The sequence below is a fragment of the Aquarana catesbeiana genome, linkage group LG04 (genome assembly GCF_042186555.1).
Source record: "Aquarana catesbeiana isolate 2022-GZ linkage group LG04, ASM4218655v1, whole genome shotgun sequence".
Classification (NCBI taxonomy): domain Eukaryota; kingdom Metazoa; phylum Chordata; class Amphibia; order Anura; family Ranidae; genus Aquarana; species Aquarana catesbeiana.
Genome location: NC_133327.1, coordinates 384586084 through 384607059, shown reverse-complemented (window position 1 = coordinate 384607059; position 20976 = coordinate 384586084). Strand labels below are relative to the sequence as shown.

Genomic DNA, 20976 nt, shown 5'->3' with positions numbered 1-20976 from the left:
CCAAAAGTAATGGGTCAGATTAACACTCATCCATCAAACTTTCACTTTTTAATACTTGGTTGCAAATCCTTTGCAGTCAATTACAGCCTGAAGTCTGGAACGCATAGACATCACCAGAAGTTGGGTTTCATCCCTGGTGATGCTTTGCCAGGCCTCTACTGCAACAGTCTTCAGTTCCTGTTTGTTCTTGGGGCATTTTCCCTTCAGTTTTGTCTTCAGCAAGTGAAATGCATGATCAATCGGATTCAGGTCAGGTGATTGACTTGGCCATTGCATAACATTGCACTTCTTTCCCTTAAAAAACTCTTTGGTTGCTTTCGCAGTATGCTTTGGGTCACTGTCCATCTGCACTGTGAAGCACCGTCCAATGAGTTCTGAAGCATTTTGCTGAATATGAGCAGATAATATTGCCCGAAACACTTCAGAATTCATCCTGCTACTTTTGTCAGCAGTCACATCATCAATAAATACAAGAGAACCAGTTCCATTGGCAGTCATACATGCCCATGCAATGACACCACCACCACACTTCTCTGATGAGGTGGTATGCTTTGGATCATGAGCAGTTCCTTTCCTTCTCCATACTCTTCTCTTCCCATCACTCTGGTACAAGTTGATCTTGGTCTCTGTCCATAGGATGTTGTTCCAGAACTGTGAAGGCTTTTTAGATGTTGTTTGGCAAACTCTAATCTGGCCTCCTGTTTTTGAGGCTCACCAATGGTTTACATCTTGTGGTGAACCCTCTGTATTCACTCTGGTGAAGTCTTCTCTTGATTGTTGACTTTGACACACATACACCTACCTCCTGGAGAATGTTCTTGATCTGGCCAACTGTTGTGAAGGGTGTTTTCCTCACCAGGAAAGAATTCTTCGGTCATCCACCACAGTTGTTTTCTGTGGTCTTCCGGGTCTTTTGGTGTTGCTGAGCTCACCGGTGCGTTCTTTCTTTTTAAGGATGTTCCAAACAGTTGATTTGGCCACACCTAATGTTTTTGCTATCTCTCTGATGGGTCTGTTTTGTTTTTTCAACCTAATGATGGTTTGCTTCACTGATAGTGACAGCTCTTTGGATCTCATATTGAGAGATGACAGCAACAGATTCCAAATGCAAATAGCACACTTGAAATAAACTCTGGAGATTTTATCTGCTCCTTGTAAATGGGATAATGAGGGAATAACACACACCTGGCCATGGAACAGCTGAGCAGCCAATTGTCTCATTACTTTTGCTCCCTTAAAAAGTGGGAGGCACATATACAAACTGTTGTAATTCCTACACCGCTCACCTGACTTGGATGTAAATACCCTCAAATTAAAGCTGAAAGTCTGCAGTTAAAGCACATCTTGTTTGTTTCATTTCAAATCCATTGTGGTGGTGTATAGAGCCAAAAAGATTAGAATTGTGTTGATGTCCCAATATTTATGGACCTGACTGTATGCTGCACAGTACCTTCATAAGTTAAGCAACTCCAACAACAATCAGATATGGTTGGGAATATTTTATGTAGAAGCGTGGGACAGCGGTATCATTGCAACTTTATAATTTTGCTCCTGTGCCACACTTGTGATAGAGGAAAAACAAATTTTAATTATTTACATGTAACCTTGTGTCTCTCCATTTCTATAGTACCAGTGGAGATAGTTAGTCAATAGTTCCATAGTGCAAAACTTGGTCTGAGCTTCTTTATTACGAGACAGAGATGGGTAAAGATAGAGAAGGAATAGGGACTATAAGTGAAAAACATGAAGTAGCATGGATGTGTGGTGCCGATTAGTGTAAGCAGGAAACGGGAGGGGAGCGTATGAATTCAGGAAAATGGAGAGATAGGGGATAGGTGAAAGACAATGAAAAAAGAGAGGAAAAAGGGAAATTAAAAAAATCGGGATAGTGGGTATTGTGGCAGAATAGATAAGGGGAAGGGGAGGTGCCTCTGTTTAAGTGTGTGAGCCCTGATGCTTTTAAATTTGGCCAGGGTGTCCCTTGCCTCACTCTCTCTTCGCATCCACCTTTGGTTTAGCATAGATCCCTATGTTTATATCTCATATAGGGCCTGAAAGTGCTTCCATTACCTGATAAATCATCGGGTAGACAATCATTTAAATCAGGTTGTCAATGTGGCTCCATTTCATATATGAACTTAACTTCTTGCATTCATTCTGAAAGGAAAGATGGGTCCTGTGACTTCCATTGGAAAGGTATAAGGGATTGCGCTGCATTAAAACTAAACTCTGTCTAGGAGAATATAATTATAAGATTGCTTCCTTACCTTTCAGTATTTTGCCCATTTGTTTTTCCACACTTTCTTCTCTCTAAAACATGTAATTTTCTTTGTATTGAGAAATGTCTCCCGGTCATCTTTCTTCCTCTTAGAGCCCATTCACACTTGAGCGTTTTGTAGCTTGAAGCCTGAAGCTACAAAACGCTTGAGGGGAAAAAATCCATTATTCTCTATAGAGATGTTTCACATCTCCACTCCAAGTCGCCTGAAGCCCTACGCCTGAAGCTCAAACAAGTTCTGGACCCTTTTTTGTCGCCCGAATCGGGCAGATTTGGAGCAGGAAGCAGATGACAAAATCTAACAACATAGCAACAAATGATGAAACAGATGATAATTTTTCCTATTGGCTAATAAAAAAAATGCCAAAGCTCAAAAACGCCGGACAATGCTGCATGGAAACGCGCAAATATGCCCGAAAAAACGCATGACAAAACGCCGGAAGAAACGCTCAAAAACGCTACGCTCAGGTGTGAATGCAGCCTTAGTCAGTTTACAGCAGAGCAGGGATGTGCTTTCTTGTGTGGGTGGGTATGCTCTCCACACAGCACCCAGTTGCAACCTATCCACATCCACCGTAATCTAGGATTGGGCCTGAGTACCACCTGCATGTTCACTATGTCAGTCAATTTCGATGGTGTCATGGAAAATTTAGTTCTCATTTCCCCCAAGATACACATGTTAGATAAGATGTGCACTACCAACCTAGATCCTTACTACAATGCACATGCAAAGCAAATATGAAAGAAGGAGCTGATAAGGATACGCTGATAAAATTATGAATTACTCAAACAGTAAGGGAGATGAGTGCTAAGTGTCAAAAGATACTGGAGTTCAGCTTTAATAAATGTATAGTCAAAGATTTGTTTTTCTATTTCACTATCAAATTGTGTGCATGCTGGAGTAGCAGATTTTTAAGGTCTAATATGGATTGCCTGTAATTTTATTATTGAGAGAGTGGACCCCCATCCAGAAGGACCTGATTGAGAAGCATTCCCATCATAAGTAAAGTGTAAATGCTTTTTCAGTGTTACATATCCAGCAGGATTATGGTACTGGTGGAAGGATTTTGTGCAAATTCTTGGGGGTTCTATTTTACCTAGACAATAATTTTATGAGAACTGCTGTCATTTTACATTTATTGAGCCTTTGTGAGTCAGTGTATAACTGAAATACATCACAGGTGATATCATTTGCTTCTCAGTGATTGCAGTATTCTCTTCTGCATCTCCCCCAAGGTAATACATAAAACCTGGCCTGTTAGTTGGCCCTGACAGGGGTGATGACCACTGGTACATAGTATTAAGGTTGGGTGTCTAGAGCATCAGTGGTACAGTTTTTCTAAATGGTAAGGCCAGTGAAGATGTTATATTTTTGTTTATTAACTACAAAATTTTTAATCTGGAGACATGTCCATTGAGGGACTAAGTTGGACTCTTCTGAAGAACAAGTCAAGTTTCTCTCCAAGAATTTCCCTCCCACGATAAGCACTTTGACTAGTGATGGGTAGGGATAAGCTGAAGGTTCAATCCGAATGCAGGTTTGGTCTAGCCATGGGCTTTTAGAGCATTCATGAATGGCAGACTTTTTGCTCAATAAGCAGGAGCGAAACATCATACGAAGAAGTAGACAGTTTCCTACCGTCAGCGGTTGCCAAAGAAGTCACATGTGCAAGCAACAGCTTGGACCTTAACAGCGAGAGATGTCACTCAGCCTTATTCATTTACTGGTCAGGAATTCCTCAGCCCCATGTGGCAATATTTAAGCAATGACATTGGCCAAACATGGCCATGACCATATTTAGTCAATTACGTTAACTAGGAGACCCTGCCTTGTGGTCCCTGGAGATGTCTTTTACTGCGAGCCAGTGACAGGGTTAGACATGGTCGTTAGTCAGTGGAATTTTTTTCTTTTGGTAGGCATTACTCATCAAGGATTAGGGTCTGTTATGTATTTTTAGGGGAAACCCCACACTGTTCTTTTGTTTTCTTGTAAGGGTCCTCCATTAATATCTATACCAGGCCCTCATCTAGGATAAGGGTCTGATATAGATAAAGGGAATTCCTGGTCATTTTGTTTCCAAACAGAAGTAAGCAAAGCAAAGCTGTCATCGCCAGCAATTTAAACAGATTTTTTTCCTTTGTAAATTTGAGTTTTGCTTTAGTAGGCTGTATACATCATACAAATGTGCAACTTAACAGGCAAGTTCAGGGCATCCCCCAGGCAAGTTATTTAAAGAAAGTTTGTGTTTTTAATGTCTTACCCAAAGCTGCTCACCTCCAAATGGATTTTTTTTAAACTCAGAAAGCAGATTTTATTGAAAGAAATTCCAAAATTACGGTACATACCAGAACAGTCAGTATGCATAGCAACATATATTATTAATCAATGTAAATACATAACTAGGGTTGTCCCGATACCACTTTTTTTAGGACCGAGTACAAGTACCGATGCTTTTTTCAAGTACTCGCCGATACTGATTACCGATACTTTTTTTTTAATGTCATTTCTTTATATGTTTTTTTTTTTTTTAAATCAGCCCTGTTGGGGGGCTTTGGTGAGATATCAGGGGTCTTAACAGACCTCTGATATCTCCCCCTTGAGACAGAGAAAGAGACAGAGGATAGAGATTCCCCAGTCCCTTTCTCTGCAGTCTCAGCTGCACTGAGAATGAATGGAGAGAAGACAGTGGCTCCTCTCCATTCATAAACTGACACATCGTAATCACAGGAGATTACAATGTTTCAGTTATGTGAATGGACAGAGTCGGCTGACTCTGTCCATTCACACAGCGGAGAGAGACAGCAGAACGGAAGGGACAGAGAAGGAGAGGGGAACGGAGGGGACAGCGGAGAGACACAGGGAAGGAGAGAGGAACAGAGGGGGACAGCGGAGAGACACAGGGAAGGAAAGAGGAACGGAGGGGACAGCGGAGAGACACAGCAGAACGGAGGGGACAGAGAAGGAGAGGGGAACGGAGGGGACAGCGGAGAGACACAGGGAAGGAAAGAGGAACGGAGGGGACAGCGGAGAGACACAGCAGAACGGAGGGGACAGAGAAGGAGAGGGGAACGGAGGGGACAGCGGAGAGACACAGGGAAGAAGAGAGGAAGGGAGGGGGATAGCGGAGAGACACAGGGAAGGAAAGAGGAACGGAGGGGACAGCGGAGAGACACAGCAGAACGGAGGGGACAGCGGAGGGGGACAGAAAAGGAGAGAGGAACGGAGGGGGACAGCGGAGAGACACAGGGAAAGAGAGAGGAACAGAGGGGGACAGCGAAGGGGGACAGAGGAACGGAGGAGGCATGGAGGAGGATGCAGTGACAGTCAGCGGTGAGCGATCACCGCTGTATGTCACTAAAGCTGCTGAAAGCCGCTGGGGGAGAATCTTGTAACTCCCCCACGCGCCGATCACAGCTGTCTTCCAGGTATCGGGGGAAGCATCGGGAGCATTTGCCCGAGTACAAGTACTTGGGCAAATGCTCGGTATCAGTGCCGATACCGATACTAGTATCGGTATCGGGACAACCCTATACATAACCGTAAGAGAGTAGCATATTGCCACTCAATATGCATGTACAGTGGAACCTCGGATTGCGAGTAACGCGGTTAAAGAGCATTTCGCAATACGAGCACTGTATTTTAAAAAATCAGAACTTGGTTTGGGAGTGTTGTCTCGGAAAACAAGCACGATTCAGGCCAAAGCGGTGTGCAGCACTGCTTTTGGCCTGAGGTGGGGGGGGGGAGCTGAGCAGAGCAGAACGTCGCCATTCAGAAATGCATGGAAAGGCCCAAGGACAGCACGGCTGACCTTGGCAAATCTTGAGTAGGAAGTCTTTCCGAGGTCAGCCGAAGTGTCCTCGGGCCTTGTCGGCCGTTTCCGAGGCTCTCCGGCGCCCCCTGCCTCTGGCCGCATGCAGTATTGCATCCCATTGAAGTCAATGCGGAACAAATTATTTTCGTTTCCATTGACTTCAATGGGAAAACTTGCTTTGATATGCGAGTACTTTGGATTACGAGCATACTCCCGGAACAGATTATGCTTGTAATCCGAGGTTCCACTGTATATACATTCATATAAAGTAATATAATATCCCAAGAGCAGATGCAGTTCTTCACCTTATATTAATCTAATTTTCAGATGCAGACATCTTAATAATAAAATTCTGTCAATAACTAAATCAATGGCACTGAGGCCTGAGGTATCGAGCCATGCAGCTTTCCAGATGGTTTTCTTCTCTGTGGCTTACAGACAAGCTGTACTAGCACCTTCACCCTGGGGGGGGTTAGTAGTTGGACTGCTAACTACTCACCGGGAGCAGCTTTGCTTGTATATGCTGTAACCAGTAAGTTACACATTTCCTTATAGTGTTATCTCTTGCTTATTTAACAGTAACCTCAAATTTCTACCAAGGCTGATGTAGGTATTTAAAGGCCCACCTGAAACTTTCCTAGCAAGTTATGACAATCTCTAAACAAACCATAGCAAAGGCTCGGAAGACCCCAACACTTTGGGGGGGAATTACTAAAACGGGTGTACTCACAATCTGGTGCAGCTATGCATGATAGCCAATCAGCTTCTAATTTCAGCTTGTTCAATTAAGCTTTGACAATAAATCCTGGAAGCTGATTGGTTTGTATGTAGGGCTACACCAGACTTTGCACCATGCAGTTTTAGTAAAAACCCCCCCTTTGTATCTTGGAGACCAAAAACAGAATCATGCAAGCCATGATACATAGTAAAATCGAGGCCCTAAACACTTCAAAGTTTGGCAACCTTACGGGGACCAGTCACCTGCTTTATTATTGGCCAGATGAGATGGTTGTGGCCCTATCCTGGTTTGAGTTGCTGATCACTTCTCTTCCTTCTTTTTCCTCTTCTTTTTCCTCTCATTTTCTTTTATTTTTTTCCCTTTCTTCTCCTCTCTCCTAGCATGAAACTTGAGTTTTTTTTCATGAATATTTTACATTTAAAATAATACATAATTTACATAATTCCCTGAATTTACTATTTTCATTGCATTATTAAAAAATCTATGTTATTACATTACATGCATTTCTTTGGACTTACTGCCTCTGCTCCTTGTCTCCTGGTAAACAATAAATCAAGTTTATGCAATGTACCTCTTTCATGTACGACACACTTTCGTGCTTGTTGTATTTGTTTTACACGAACAACCCATTTTTTCATGTAAACATGATGGTAATGTTGCTAATATGCTTTGTTTCTTTGTTATTAAAAAGATTAAACAAGAATCTTTATTTAAGATGGAGACAACAGGGCATACTAAAGGCTAAAAATCTTTTCAGGAGACCCCAATTATTGGCAGAAGCTTCATACCACGTGATCAGCTGTGACCAAACACAGCTGATCATCGCGTGAACCCCATGATAACCTCTTGCCAGTAAATGGCTTTCCTCCATTCACGCTGACAGGGAGAGCCGATTGGCAGCTATCCCTGTCAGAGGGGGGGGGGGTCTGTGCTGAGAATCAGCACACTGATTCTCAGCACAGCCCCCATCAAAAGATGCCCATCAGCTGATAATCAATGCCCATCACCTGCTAGCCTGTCCCCCTCTACAAAGCCTGTCAGTGCCCATAAAAGTGCAGATCAGTGCCCACAACAGTGAACAAAAAAGTGCCAATCAGTGCCCCATCAGTATTGCCTGTCAGTGCCCCATCAACGTGCCAATCAGTGCCACTCAGTAAAGTCTGTCAGTAGCTCCTCATGAGTGCTGCCTATCCAGTGACACCTATCAGTGCCATCAATACCCCCTATCTGTGCCATCAGTGCCACCTATCAGTGCCCATCAATTTTTTTTTTTTTGCAAAATTGATGCTCTTTTTTCGCTTATAGCAAAAATTTAAAACCGCAGAGGTGATCAAATACCACCAAAAGAAAGCTCTATTTGTGGAAAGAAAATGATAAACATTTAGTTTGGGTACAGTGTTGCATGACCGCACAATTGTCATTCAAAGTGCGACAGCGCTGAGAGCTAAAAATTGGCCTGGGCAGGAAGGGGGGAAAGTGCCTGGTATTGAAGTAAAGGTCCCATAACAGGATTAACCTGTCTTGTCTTTTCACATCACTGGTCCCTGTATGGGTGCAAGCTTCCTCATCATAGAATCATACCCTTACAGAGGTCTTCCAGGTCTGGGAACCATAGGAATAAACAACCCTGGACCTGTATAGCACACTGAAGGTGTCTACACTCATTGCCAAGCTAAGTGCTCAAGCAGGATCCAGTACACAAAGCAATACTACAGGCTATCCCCACAGTGTGGTGTCTGCAGATAGTTCCCAAAGTATTACTGAGGTTACACCAATTCAGATGCATTGCTTATATTGTTATAGTAGAAGGCATGAAGAGCTGATTGAAGAATTCAAAGTAAATAAAAACTAGTTAAGCATAGAAACTTTGTCATAAGGGTCCATCACCTAAGAACATTGGCAAAAAAACGGAGTGGGATTGGGTTAGAGGGATATGCCCAGGGGTGTGTCCAAAAGTTTTGTCAGTGTCCAATCACCTGAAGGTAACAGCCTATAGCCTGGAGTCTATGAATATCCAGCCCGTCTCCTGTACTGTATGGTTAGGATCTATATTTTTTTTTAAGAAGAAGGTTTAACAAAGGATTCAGTTGGTTGCATAATGGGTGGTGCACAGGAGCTGTGTTTTCCTTTCCTGCCTTTGAAAGCCTAACCCTTTAAAACCATTTAATTTCTGCATTTGGTCTTTACAGAAAAAAAGTATTACTTTTGGGCCATGTGAAGGCCAAAACACCAGGGCATGGCTGTAGACCAGGGGGCAATGTCATTACACATGTAACAGAGCACAGGTCTCCCCAGCCCCTTGATATGTTTACAAACACAATCTCCACCCACTGACATCACTGATGTATGGTAAGTGTGCTCATCTCTTACCACAGCTAATTCTGAAGATAGAAGCTAAATCAACTGTTGCTGGAATAAAAACAGTACTTACCTGCAGGGCCGCCATCAGGGGGGTACAGCTGGTACACATGTAAGGGGCCCGCCCGTCCAAGGGGCCCGGACCACAGGTCACAAGCTGGACTATCCTTAACACAAGGCAACTGCTGTCAGAGCGGACTGGCTGCCAGGATGCAGGGGAGGGTGGAGAGGTGGGCGGCTCCCACGAGTGTGTCGGTCAGGGCCCACTGTCAGACACTGTGTGGGGTGGGGTGGGGTGACGTGAGGTGCCAGGTCGGAGGGCCCCATGGAGGAGGACATCAGGGGGGAGGAGCCCCTCCCTGCTCTTTTGTGTGCAGGTCGGAGGGACCCATGGAGAAGGAGGTCAGGTGGAGGGGCCCCCACTGTTTTGTGCATGCAAGCTCACCAGTATGCGCTGGGCTGTGTGGGGTGGGTGGGGACAGTTGTGCCAGAGGAGATCAGGGTGGAAAACCCCCCCCTTTCTTGCAGCTGCCGCTGGAGATCCTGGTGGAGATGGGACACAGGCTCAGCTACCCCTCCTGGCACTGCTGGACGTGTGAGAGCTGGGAGGACTGGTGCTTCCCTAAATGTGTGCGACACTCCCTCCCACCTGTTCCGCTGCACAACACCTGTCCTGCTGCCCCCCTACCTGTGACGCTGCCTCTCACCTGTCCCACTCCCTCCCACCTGTCCCACTGCCCTCCCACCTGTCCCGCTGCCCCCCACCTGTCCTCCTACCTGTGACACTGACTCCCACCAGTCCCGCTGCCCCCCTACCTGTGACACTTGCTCCAACCTGTCCCTCTGCCCCCCACCTGTGACACTGACTCTCACCTGCCCCACCTTCCCCCACCTGAGACATTGCCTCTAATCTGTGGTGCTGCCCCCTCCCCCACTTTTCCCGCTGCCCCCCACCTGTCCTGCTGTCCCCCTTCCATGACACTTCCCCCTCCTGTCCTGCTGCTTTCCTCCTCCCATGACACTTCCCTATCCAGTTCCGCTGCCCCCCTTTCATCTGGTTGCCCCCTCCTGTCACGCTGGTCTTCTCCTGTGACACTCCCCCCTCCTGTCCCACCTCCCCCCTCCTAACCCACTGCCCCCCACCTCCCTTTCTGTCCCACTTCCCCCTTCTGAGGTAGGAGGAGATGGGACTGGAGGAGGAGGACATGGGATGGAGGAGATGGGATTGCAGGAGGACAAAGAAGACATGGGATAGAGAACATGGGATGGAGAAGGAGGGCATGGGATGCCCAGTGGGCAGATTCGATGGAACAGCAAGCGAGCGGGCCCTGGGGAATTTTGGCATTCAGGCCCGGGGGGGGGGGGCCTAGGCCTAAAGCTGTGTAAGGGACCCCACCATTTCTGGCAACCCACGCCACCAATATTTGCTTTGCTCATAAGCTATGGTAGTTGAAGACTTTTAGCATATGACACAATTCTAGGTTAGTTGTATGCCTGGTCCCCAGCTGTGCAGTGTGGTTTTATTTGCTGCCAGGCCCCCCCTCGCCAGCCCCGCACTTAGCTTCATCCCTGCGTCTCTCTCCCCAAGTCCCGGCCTCGAGCCCCAATGGTCTCCTCCCGACCAATCAGGAGTCCTGGAATCCGGCCAATGGGGTCTTAGGACTCCTGGCCAATCAGGAAGCGGGTCCTGAGACCCGATTGGCCGGGAGTACTAAGATCCCATTGGAGAGACAGGAAGACATTAGCGAACATTAATTTGCTAATGTCACACAACTGGGTGGGCTCCGAGCCCACCCTTTTTTGAAGCCAATTAGAGCTTCAAGCTCTAATCATGTGCTTAAAAAAAAAAAAAAAAAAAACCCCATTGAAATCCATGAGTTCGCCGCCCTGCATATAGATTAGAAAACCAGGCAAATGGATTGGGGGGGGGGGCGGCGCCCATGCGCCCTGCATGAGTGGCCGCCACCGCTCAGTAGAATAATATTTATCAATTTTGTTTTGGCGGTGTAACAAATTTAACCATGACATTAGCAAACCTATCTGACAAAGTAAGATCTGATCAGGATTAATCTGATTCATGATTATCTGTAAATATCAACGGATTTGTCCATCCACCTCTGTTTTTTTTTTTTTTTTCTTATAGTGTTTCCTAATGCATCAATTAAATGATTAGCTATCTCACGGTATCATGCACTTCAATTACTGTTATGTATCTCTGTGAGCGCCAGGCTAAAGACCCAGACAGTTTTTTTTTTTTTGTTTTTTTTTTACTAAAAAAAAGTTAGTTTTCTAATTAAAAAAAGAGATTTGAGTGTGGGTGGAAAGGACCATTATACATTTGTTACAAATAAAGTTTAAAGTTATAGTAAAGATTTTATTTTTATTAAATGTTAGTTTTTCGTTATGATGAATAAGTAAAGCTAGGTTCACAATCAAATGCTTTCCCGCATCTGCACCAGAGGCATGGGGGTGCCATAAATTCTTAATGGAACCCCCACACACTGGAAACTGCAGCACTCTTTCCGGGGCTAGAAACCACATAGCACTATGCTGTTTACCTGTGGCTGTGATTTTGGAAAAGCTGCAGGGACCCTTTCCCTGTGTTTTCCACTGTGTTTTCCATAGGTACAGCCCTGGGAAACCAGCATAATGTGAACCTAGCCTAACATTTTCAAAATACATTAGTATCAATTCACTAGGCAAGGTATAACAAGTCCAACCAATGGTATGTAAGTTATACATAAACCCTTGCATCATATATTTGCCCCTCACATCAGACATTGGAAGTTAGTAGGTGCCTCATAAATATACTCAACTTTGTTATCAAATGTGAGAAGTAAATTAAGTGAAAATGACAGTTATCTAATAAAAACTTACCATGGTTGCAAGATACTATAGTGAATGTAATATTTCCAGGGACCTCCTAATTTCTAATATGTTTTTTTGGTTTCTAGTGTGGATGTTGGGATCCTTTTAGTGAAAGCAACTCCCCCAAAATTCAGGAGTCAGAATGTGGACAGCTAAGCTCCTAACCACAATGTGGGTGCTATTCGGTGGAGTAAATACATAAAAAAATAGGGAAAACTGAACTTCCCTTCTACATTGAATTTTTAATAATGTTTCTAAGAAAGCCATTACAGTCATTAATATTGCTCAGGGGTCTTTGATAGAGTCAACTTGCACATAATTTTAATGTGACCTGGAACGTATATACCTTTTAATTATTTTAACACATACCATTTGTGCACATCTTTTTGTATTTGTCTATGAGTATCATAAAACAATTTAATTGGTCAATCCCAATATGAATAGCATGGTCTTCCTGTTTCAACATCCATTAATCTGTAGTACTTTTGAAAGGTAATCTACTGTCTGAATGGTCTAAGATAATCAGTGGTGTACCCCGAGGTTTAGTTTGGAACCCTTACTTTTTAATACCTTTATAAATGATATAGGGTCTGGGAATAAAAGTACCATTTCAGTCTTTGCAGATGACACCAAGCTATGCAGTGTAATAACGTCCTTACAGGATGTCCCCAACATATAAGCCAACCTCATTGCACTGTGTAATTGGGCAACTATGTGGCACTGGCAAATGAGGTTTAATGTTGATAACTGTAAACAGTTATACACTTGGGGGCTAAGAATATGCATGCATCATACATACTAGGGGAAGTGCAACTGCAAGAATCAATGGTGGAGAAGGATCTGGGTCTTCTGGTAGACCATAAGCTTAATATTAGCATGCAATGCCAAGCTGCGGTTTCGAGTAAAGTCCATTCTTGTATTAGGAGAGGTAAAGACTCCAGAGAGAAAGATATAATTTTGCCTGTGTACAAATCATCAGTAAGACCTCATCTGGAATATGCAGTTAAGTTCACAAAAAGGATATCAGGGAACTGGAGAAAGTGGAGGCAAGGGCAACCAAACTGATTAGAGGCATGGAGGAGCTCAGCTATGAGGATAGATTAGAGGAACTGAATTTATTCTCTATTGAGAAGAGGAGATTAAGGTGGGATATGATCTACACGTATAAATACATAAGTGGCCCATATAATGAACATGGTGTTGAGTTATTCACTTTAAGGTCATCACAGAGGACAAGGGGGGGCACTCTTTACGTTTGGAGGAAAAGATATTTAATTTCCAAATACAGAAAGGTTTCTTCACAGTAAGAGCTGTGAAAATGTGGAATAGACTCCCTTAAGAGCTGGTTCTGTCCAGTTCAGTAGATTGCTTTAAAAAGGCCCGGATTCTTTCCTAAATGTACATAATATAACTGAATACTAGCATTTATAGGTAAAGTTGATCCAGGGAATATCCAATTGCCTCTTGGGGGATCAGGAAGGAATTGTTTCCCCCACTGGAGCAAATTGGTTTATGCTTTGCTGGGGTTTTTTGCCTTCCTCTGGATCAACTGTGGGTATGGGATTGTGTATATGGGATTGTATGTCCCCCCCCCCCCCCCCCTTTTAATTGGTTGAACGAAATGGACTTGTGTCTTTTTTCAACCAGACTAACTGTAATGCCCCGTACACACGGTCGGACTTTGTTCGGACATTCCGACAACAAAATCCTAGGATTTTTTCCGACGGATGTTGGCTCAAACTTGTCTTGCATACACACGGTCACACAAAGTTGTCGGAAAATCCGATCGTTCTAAACGCGGTGACGTAAAACACGTACGTCGGGACTATAAACGGGGCAGTGGCCAATAGCGTTCATCTCTTTATTTATTCTGAGCATGCGTGGCACTTTGTCCGTCGGATTTGTGTACACACGATCGGAATTTCCAACAACGGATTTTGTTGTCGGAAAATTTTATCTCCTGCTCTCCAACTTTGTGTGTCGGAAAATCCGATGGAAAATGTCCGATGGAGCCCACACACACGGTCGGAATTTCCGACAACACGCTCCGATCGGACATTTTCCATCGGAAAATCCGACCGTGTGTACGGGGCATAACTGTGTGCTGACCCAGAAACCAAGGCATGCCCAAATCAACATGGCTTCTTTAGCCTCAACGTTTATTATTTAAAGCTTTTAAGTAGAAATTTAATCTATAAATGGCCTATAAAAATGTAATATGGCTACTACTATCAAGGACTTCATCACAATTCACTTTCATATATCAGTGCATTAAGTACCAACAATCAGAAAAATGAAGTGTTTCTAAAACCTTCGCTCGGCGGCAAGAGTGAACACATTATACTGTTGGCAATTAATAATGCTTACCTTGTCTTACAGCCAACGTGGTTGTATAAACCAAGAACAGAAGGATGTAGTTAAGAAAACTCTGAAACAGAGGTGTGTTGGCATGAAAATCTTCTGACAGATATTTGCTTGTGAGCCTTATTCCACAGATAAGTAGGGAGAGCACTTGTCCCAGAGCAATAGACAGCAGCATTTCCCTGTGAGGATACAAAAGAAAATGATGGTTAACACCATGACAGTTCATACATAATTTGCAGTGCATTTATAAATCATATCGACATTAATAAATCAGAACTCATTTCTCTGTTAGGTCACAGTGCAGAATGTGTGCAGAATCCATTAAACTTCAATACATAGTTCATGCATACAGTTAGCACCCCTTTATGCTTGCATGAAATGTTAGTACATTGCTCATTGTTACACAGATGAGAATTAACCTAACCTAACCAATGCAAATGCAAATAAAATTTCAATGACTAGAATCAGGTCACTTAAAGGTAGTTAGAGGACAGGTAGAGCTTTTGAGACTAAAAAACAATGTGAATGTTAGAGTTTAGATAACTCGACAATACAATATCTTTTTTTAGTAATTCATTTGTATTTGCTCTGTAGCTATGTCCAACCTGTTTTCAATGTATTTGTTTTATATACAGTACCTTGCAAAAGTATTCACCCCCTTGGCTTTTTACCTATTTTGTTACATTACAGCCTTTAGTTCAATATTTTTTTAATCGGAATTATATGTGAAGGATCAGAACACAATAGTCTAAGTTGGTGAAGTAAAATTAGAAAAATATATACATAAAACTATTTTTCAGAAATAAAAAAACTGATAATTGGCATGTGCGTATGTATTCACCTCCTTTTGAATGAAGCCCATAAAAAAGCTCTGGTGCAACTAATTACCTTCAGAAGTCACATAATTATGGAAATGATGTACACCTGTGTGCGATCTAAGTGTCACATGATCTGTCATTACATATACACACCTTTTTGAAAGGTCCCAGAGGCTGCAACACCTAACCAAACACTGCCATGAAGACCAAGGAACTCTCCAAACAAGTAAGGGACAATGTTGTTAAGTACAAGTCAGGGTTAGGTTATAAAAAAAATCCAAATCTTTGATGATCTCTAGGAGCACCATCAAATCTATCATAACCAAATGGAAAGAACATGGCACAACAGCAAACCTGCCAAGAGACGGCCACACACCAAAACTCACGGACCGGTCAAGGAGGGCATTAATCAGAGAGGGAGCACAAAGACCTAAGGTAACCCTGGAGGAGCTGCAGAGTTCCACAGCAGAGACTGGAGTATCTGTACATAGGACGACAATAAGCCGTACACTCCATAGAGTTGGGCTTTATGGCAGAGTGGTCAGAAGAAAGCCATTACTTTCAGCAAAAAACAAAATGGCACGTTTTGAGTTTGTGAAAAGGCATGTGGGAGACTCCCAAAATGTATGGAGGAAGGTGCTCTGGTCTGATAAGACTAAAATTTAACTTTTTGGCCATCAAAGAAAACGCTCGGTCTGGCGCAAACCCAACACATCACATCACCCAAAGAACACCATCCCCACAGTGAAACATTGTGGTGGCAGCATCATGCTGTGGGGATGTTTTTCAGCAGTCGGGACCGGGAAATTTGTCAGAGTTGAGGGAAAGATGGATGGTGCTAAATACAGGAATATTCTTGAGCAAAACCTGTACCACTCTGTGATTTGAGGCTAGGACGGAGGTTCACCTTCCAGTAGGACAATGACCCCAAACACACTGCTAAAGCAACACTTGAGTGGTTTAAGGGGAAACATGTAAAAGTGTTGGAATGGCCTAGTCAAAGACCTCAACCCAATAGAAAATCTGTGGTTAGATTTAAAGTTTGCTGTTCACAAGCACAAACATCCAACTTGAAGGAGCTGAAGCAGTTTTGCAAGGAGGAATGGGCAAAAATCCCAGTGGTAAGATGTGGCAAGCTCATAGTGACTTGGAGCTGTATTAGCCACAAAAGGAGGCTCTACAAAGTATTGACTTTAGGGGGGGTGAATAGTTATGCACATTGACTTATTTTGTCCTATTTGTTGTCTGCTTCACAATTAAAAAAAAAAAATTTTCAAAGTTGTGGGCATGTTCTGTAAATTAAATGATGCAAACCCTCAAACAATCCATGTTAATTCTAGGTTCTGAGGCAACAAAACACGAAAAATGCCAAGGTGGGGGTAAATACTTTTGCAAGGCACTGTACCTTATAGACAAAGGGCCTTACTAGAATCTGCTTACTGTGTGTGTTAAAGTGCTATTAAACCCTCCTGCAGCCTCCTATGGAGCCACCCTTGCATGCAGGAACTTGAATTGTGTCTTCCTATACTGTATGTATCAATAGAAACACACAGCCCCATAGCCTCCGCCTCCTCCTCCTCCAAGCTACATGACTGGGGACTGCACTATCCACTGCTAACTCTTTCCTGTGGAGAAAGGAAGTTCAGGGTAGCAGCACTGATAGAGCATGGGCAAGCAGCATTAAAACTTGTAAACTGCAAGAGCAGTGGTTATCATTTTAAAGTAATTGTAAAGTCTAGTTTAAAAACAAACAAACAAACATGTCATACTTACCTGCTCTGTGCAGTGGTTTTACACAGAGTGGCCTGGATCCCCCTCTTCTGTGCTTCTGCCCCCCCCCCCCCCCCCCACTCCTGTTGAGTGCAGCAAGCAGCTTGCTATGGTGGCAACCAAGCACTATTCAGACACGGAGCCATGACCCAGGCTCCGCCCCCTCTTTCTCCTGATTGGCTGACTGATTTTGATTGCCAGCAGCAGGAGCCAATCGCACCATGCCGCTGCTGTCCCGGGCAGCTGAGACACTCCTGTAACATTGCTGGATAAGAGCTCAAGTAAGTATTAGGGGGGCTGAGGGAGGCTGCTGCACACAGAAGGTTTTTTTATCTTAATGCATAGAGTGCATTAAAATAAAAAACCTTCTGTCTTTACAATCACTTTAACATATAATTTACTGGGTAAATATTTATTTTATTGCACCCAATGTGTTTAAGGCTGGCCATACATTATACAATTTTCTTATTCAATTTTCCTTTAGATTTACCAAAACCATTTAATATGAGGTCACACATAAACACTTTTCAATGTGTATGCACTTCGGCATGCCCTTGCACTACAGAGCTGAAAGTAGATCTAAAGAAAATTGAACAAGAAAATTGTATAGTGTATGGCCAGCCTAACTGAAACATATTGAGGGTTTAATATTACTTTAATGATTCTAGTAATAGAAAGTCAACTACTTTCAGTAATGGTCTCAAAGCTTAATTTCAATAAAACTTTATTAGAAATTTGTGTTATATTTATACAAACCTAAGTTAAGTGCACTGTATTTGACATATTTGAATCCTTTTGAAAATTTAGATTTGTATGCTCTATAGAGAAATTATTTTATATACTTAAAGGGGTTGTAAAGCTAAACTTTTTTTGGCAATATCTGATCTATATGCTATATAGATCATGAATCTAGCTGTTATTTCTCCCGAAATTTTTTATTTACCTGTTAGATAAATAGGCTTTATCAGCACTTCCTCCTTTCCTCTCTGCATGTTCTCCTCAACTGCCGGGTTTTCGAGCGTGCTGCCTGCAGCAGCGTCACGGTTTCAAAGGAACTACAATTCCCTTGATGCTTAGCGGCATCGTGCATGCGCAGTGCCACTTTTTCGCTGTGTGACGACAAACCTGAGCCAAACTTCCACTTCAGCAAAAAAGGGGGAGGACTAGGGCGGAGTAAAGGCGGGGCTGTGCTGAGATGGTCATTCAGACTACAATAGCAAGGCACGGGAGGCGGAGCTACAGCGTCTTAGACACGCCCGTGGCTCCCCTGACTCCTGTGCCTGTGAACGCACACAGTGTCTCCCCGCAGGGATGTAGTCCCAAGGGAGGAGGCGAGCACACTGACTAACCCCCAGCCAGAACAGTTCGGATGATGGGGGCAAGCTTCTAGAGGAGGAACAGGAAGTTGAAAATTCACACACAGAAAAAAAGCATTTACAAAGGAAAAGGTAAGTGAACCAACAGTACACTACTTTAAAGGAACATATTTAGAAAATAAAAAAAACAAACCTTTACAACCCCTTTAACATACAAAGATATGTGCATAATTCACATAAGGGATCATGGGCCCCTGGGCAAAAGGCGTTTTAGCGCTAATAGCGCCAGTAAAGCTCCTCTCCTGTCACTCCAATGTGAAAGCCCGAGTGCTTTCACACTGGAGCGGTGCACTTGCGGGACATTTGAAAAAAGTCCTGCAAGCAGCATCTTTGGGGCGCTTTAGGAGCGGTGTATACACTGCTCCTAAAGCGCCCCTGCCCATTGAAATCAATAGGCAGCACCGCCGAAGCATCTGCAAAGTGCTACACGGGCGCTATTAACCCCTTCATCGGCCGCTAGCGGGACGCTTTTAACCCCTGCTAGCAGCCGATGAAGGAGTTAATAGCGCCCGTGTAGCGCTTTGCAGGTGCTTCGGCAGCGCTGCCTATTGATTTCAATGGGCAGGGGCGCTTTAGGAGCGAAAATTACCACTAAAACAACGGCAAAATGCCGCTAAAAATAGAGGCGCTTTACCGCCGATGCCCCCACCGCCTCAGTGTGAAGTGCCCTTAAAGTTGCACCAACTTCAAAGTAGTTCATGCACTACTTTGGTCCAACTTTCATGCAATTTGAGAGACATAAACTCAAATGTTAAAGTGGTTGTAAAGGCACAAGGTTTTTTTACCTTCATGCATTCTATGCGTGAAGGTAAAAAACCTTCTGTGTGCAGCAGACTAATTGTCGAGCGGCTCACAGCAAGGGTCCGCTGCATCCCTGTTCACCATTTCAGGTGCAAATCAGGTCCAAATTTTTGCCTGAATTCAGACCTGAAATGAAGCCAAATATGCACAAGGACTCTTCAGCTGTGTGCTACGTGGCCACCCCGAAGCTGTGTGAACCGGCTCCATTGAGAGCCAGTCACACTCTCCTAAATCCCGTATCCAATTTGCATAAGCATGAACCTATGGGGGAATGAGTACAGCGCTGCGCCAGGAAGTGCTAAAAAATATGTTATACAGTTAGCAGCTAACACACCTCTAGACACAGGTTAGGATAAAGAATAATATATAATAGTGTAGCGCTATGTGTATATATAAATAATAAATCTTACATGACTAAGCAGTGAGCAAAAATCTAGCCATCCCTTGCAGGGCAAAAATAGTATTGAAACAACACTGAGTGATTCAAAACAACACTTGAGATACAGTGAATGTTATAACACTTGAGATACAGTATATGTTATAAAGCTATAATACGAAAATAATAAGGTGAATCTAAAAAATCATATATATGTGACAAATCAATCAATATAGTCCATAAAAATTGACAAATGTATTAATAATGACTAGTGGAATAGAAAACCACCACCAAAAGTCTATGAGGGTTTAAGTGTTGAAAAATAATGGAAATGAAACTCCCAAGCTTCCTCGTAAACAAAATTGATCACTTCTGGCAGATGAATAAATAGATAGGGAACCACAGATGGATGGAGGGTTTAAATAGGTGGCGGGACCATCACCGAAGCATCAAAAGAGGCTTACCAGAATCAGGTGACTTGAAAAGACCTACGTCCTACAAGTCTAAGAAAGCTTATTGACCACCAGGTCTGGCAAGATGAATCGTCAGATATCCTCAGCTTCCAATGGGGGAGGGGTCTCACCACAACTTCAAACGTCCCCAAACGGTCCAACAGGCCAAACGGATGTTTCAAATACCATGCGAGAAATAAAGCTCACATGGCATGATATCGTTTAAAAAACATCAATTTATTAAAATAATAAAAGAAAACACTCACATGATAGGAGATCACAAACAGCTCAAAAAATATCAATCGCGGTAATCGTGAGGTAATCGTGGATTTCATGAGAATGCATTAAAGCGGAGTTCCACCCATAAGTGGAACTTCCGCTTTAAGTACTCCTAGCCCCCTGACATGCCAGAATTGGCGTGTCATTTTTTTTGGGGGGGACTTCGTGTCCCACTTCCTCCTTCTGACCGCCTAGGTGATTCCTAGGCGCCCCCTCCCTCCCGGTAATGTTCCGGGACACGTGACAGGTCCCAGAACATTGTCTGGCCATTGACAAAGCGCAGCACGGTTCGTGCATGCGCAGTGCGCACCCAGCTGTGAATCCGTAAACTTTCACAGCCGGACGCCCACACTCACAGTGTCGGCGCTGCGAAAAGGAGGGGGAGAGAACGGGGGCTTTGGGCGGCCGCATCGCTGGACAGTGGGACAGGTGAGTGGCTGTTTATTAAAAGTCAGCAGCTATACTTTTTGTAGCTGCTGACTTTTAATAAACTTAAAAAACAGTGGAACTCCGCTTTAAGCATTCCCGTATTGAAAAAAAGTGTTATTTTCTGTTTTTGTCTCTTTAAACAATAAAAGCAGCAAAAATTACATGAACAACTTCAAAGATGTATCAGGTCGCATCTCTACATAGATGTGCATGTGGGACACAAAGCACTGAAGTTAGCTTTCCAATGAATTATAAA

The 20976-nt window shown here is 43.5% G+C and overlaps 1 protein-coding gene across 2 annotated transcripts in view; it reads right to left on the bottom strand.

Annotated features, from left to right (window-relative positions):
* SLC35F1 (solute carrier family 35 member F1) overlaps positions 1-20976 on the bottom strand; it is a 564673-nt gene that overhangs the window by 224410 nt on the left and 319287 nt on the right. For both annotated transcript variants that reach the window (XM_073627155.1, XM_073627154.1), the window contains exon 2: positions 14423-14598. In XM_073627155.1, coding sequence (XP_073483256.1) covers positions 14423-14598 — 176 coding nt within the window. The remainder of the gene's footprint in view (positions 1-14422; positions 14599-20976) is intronic.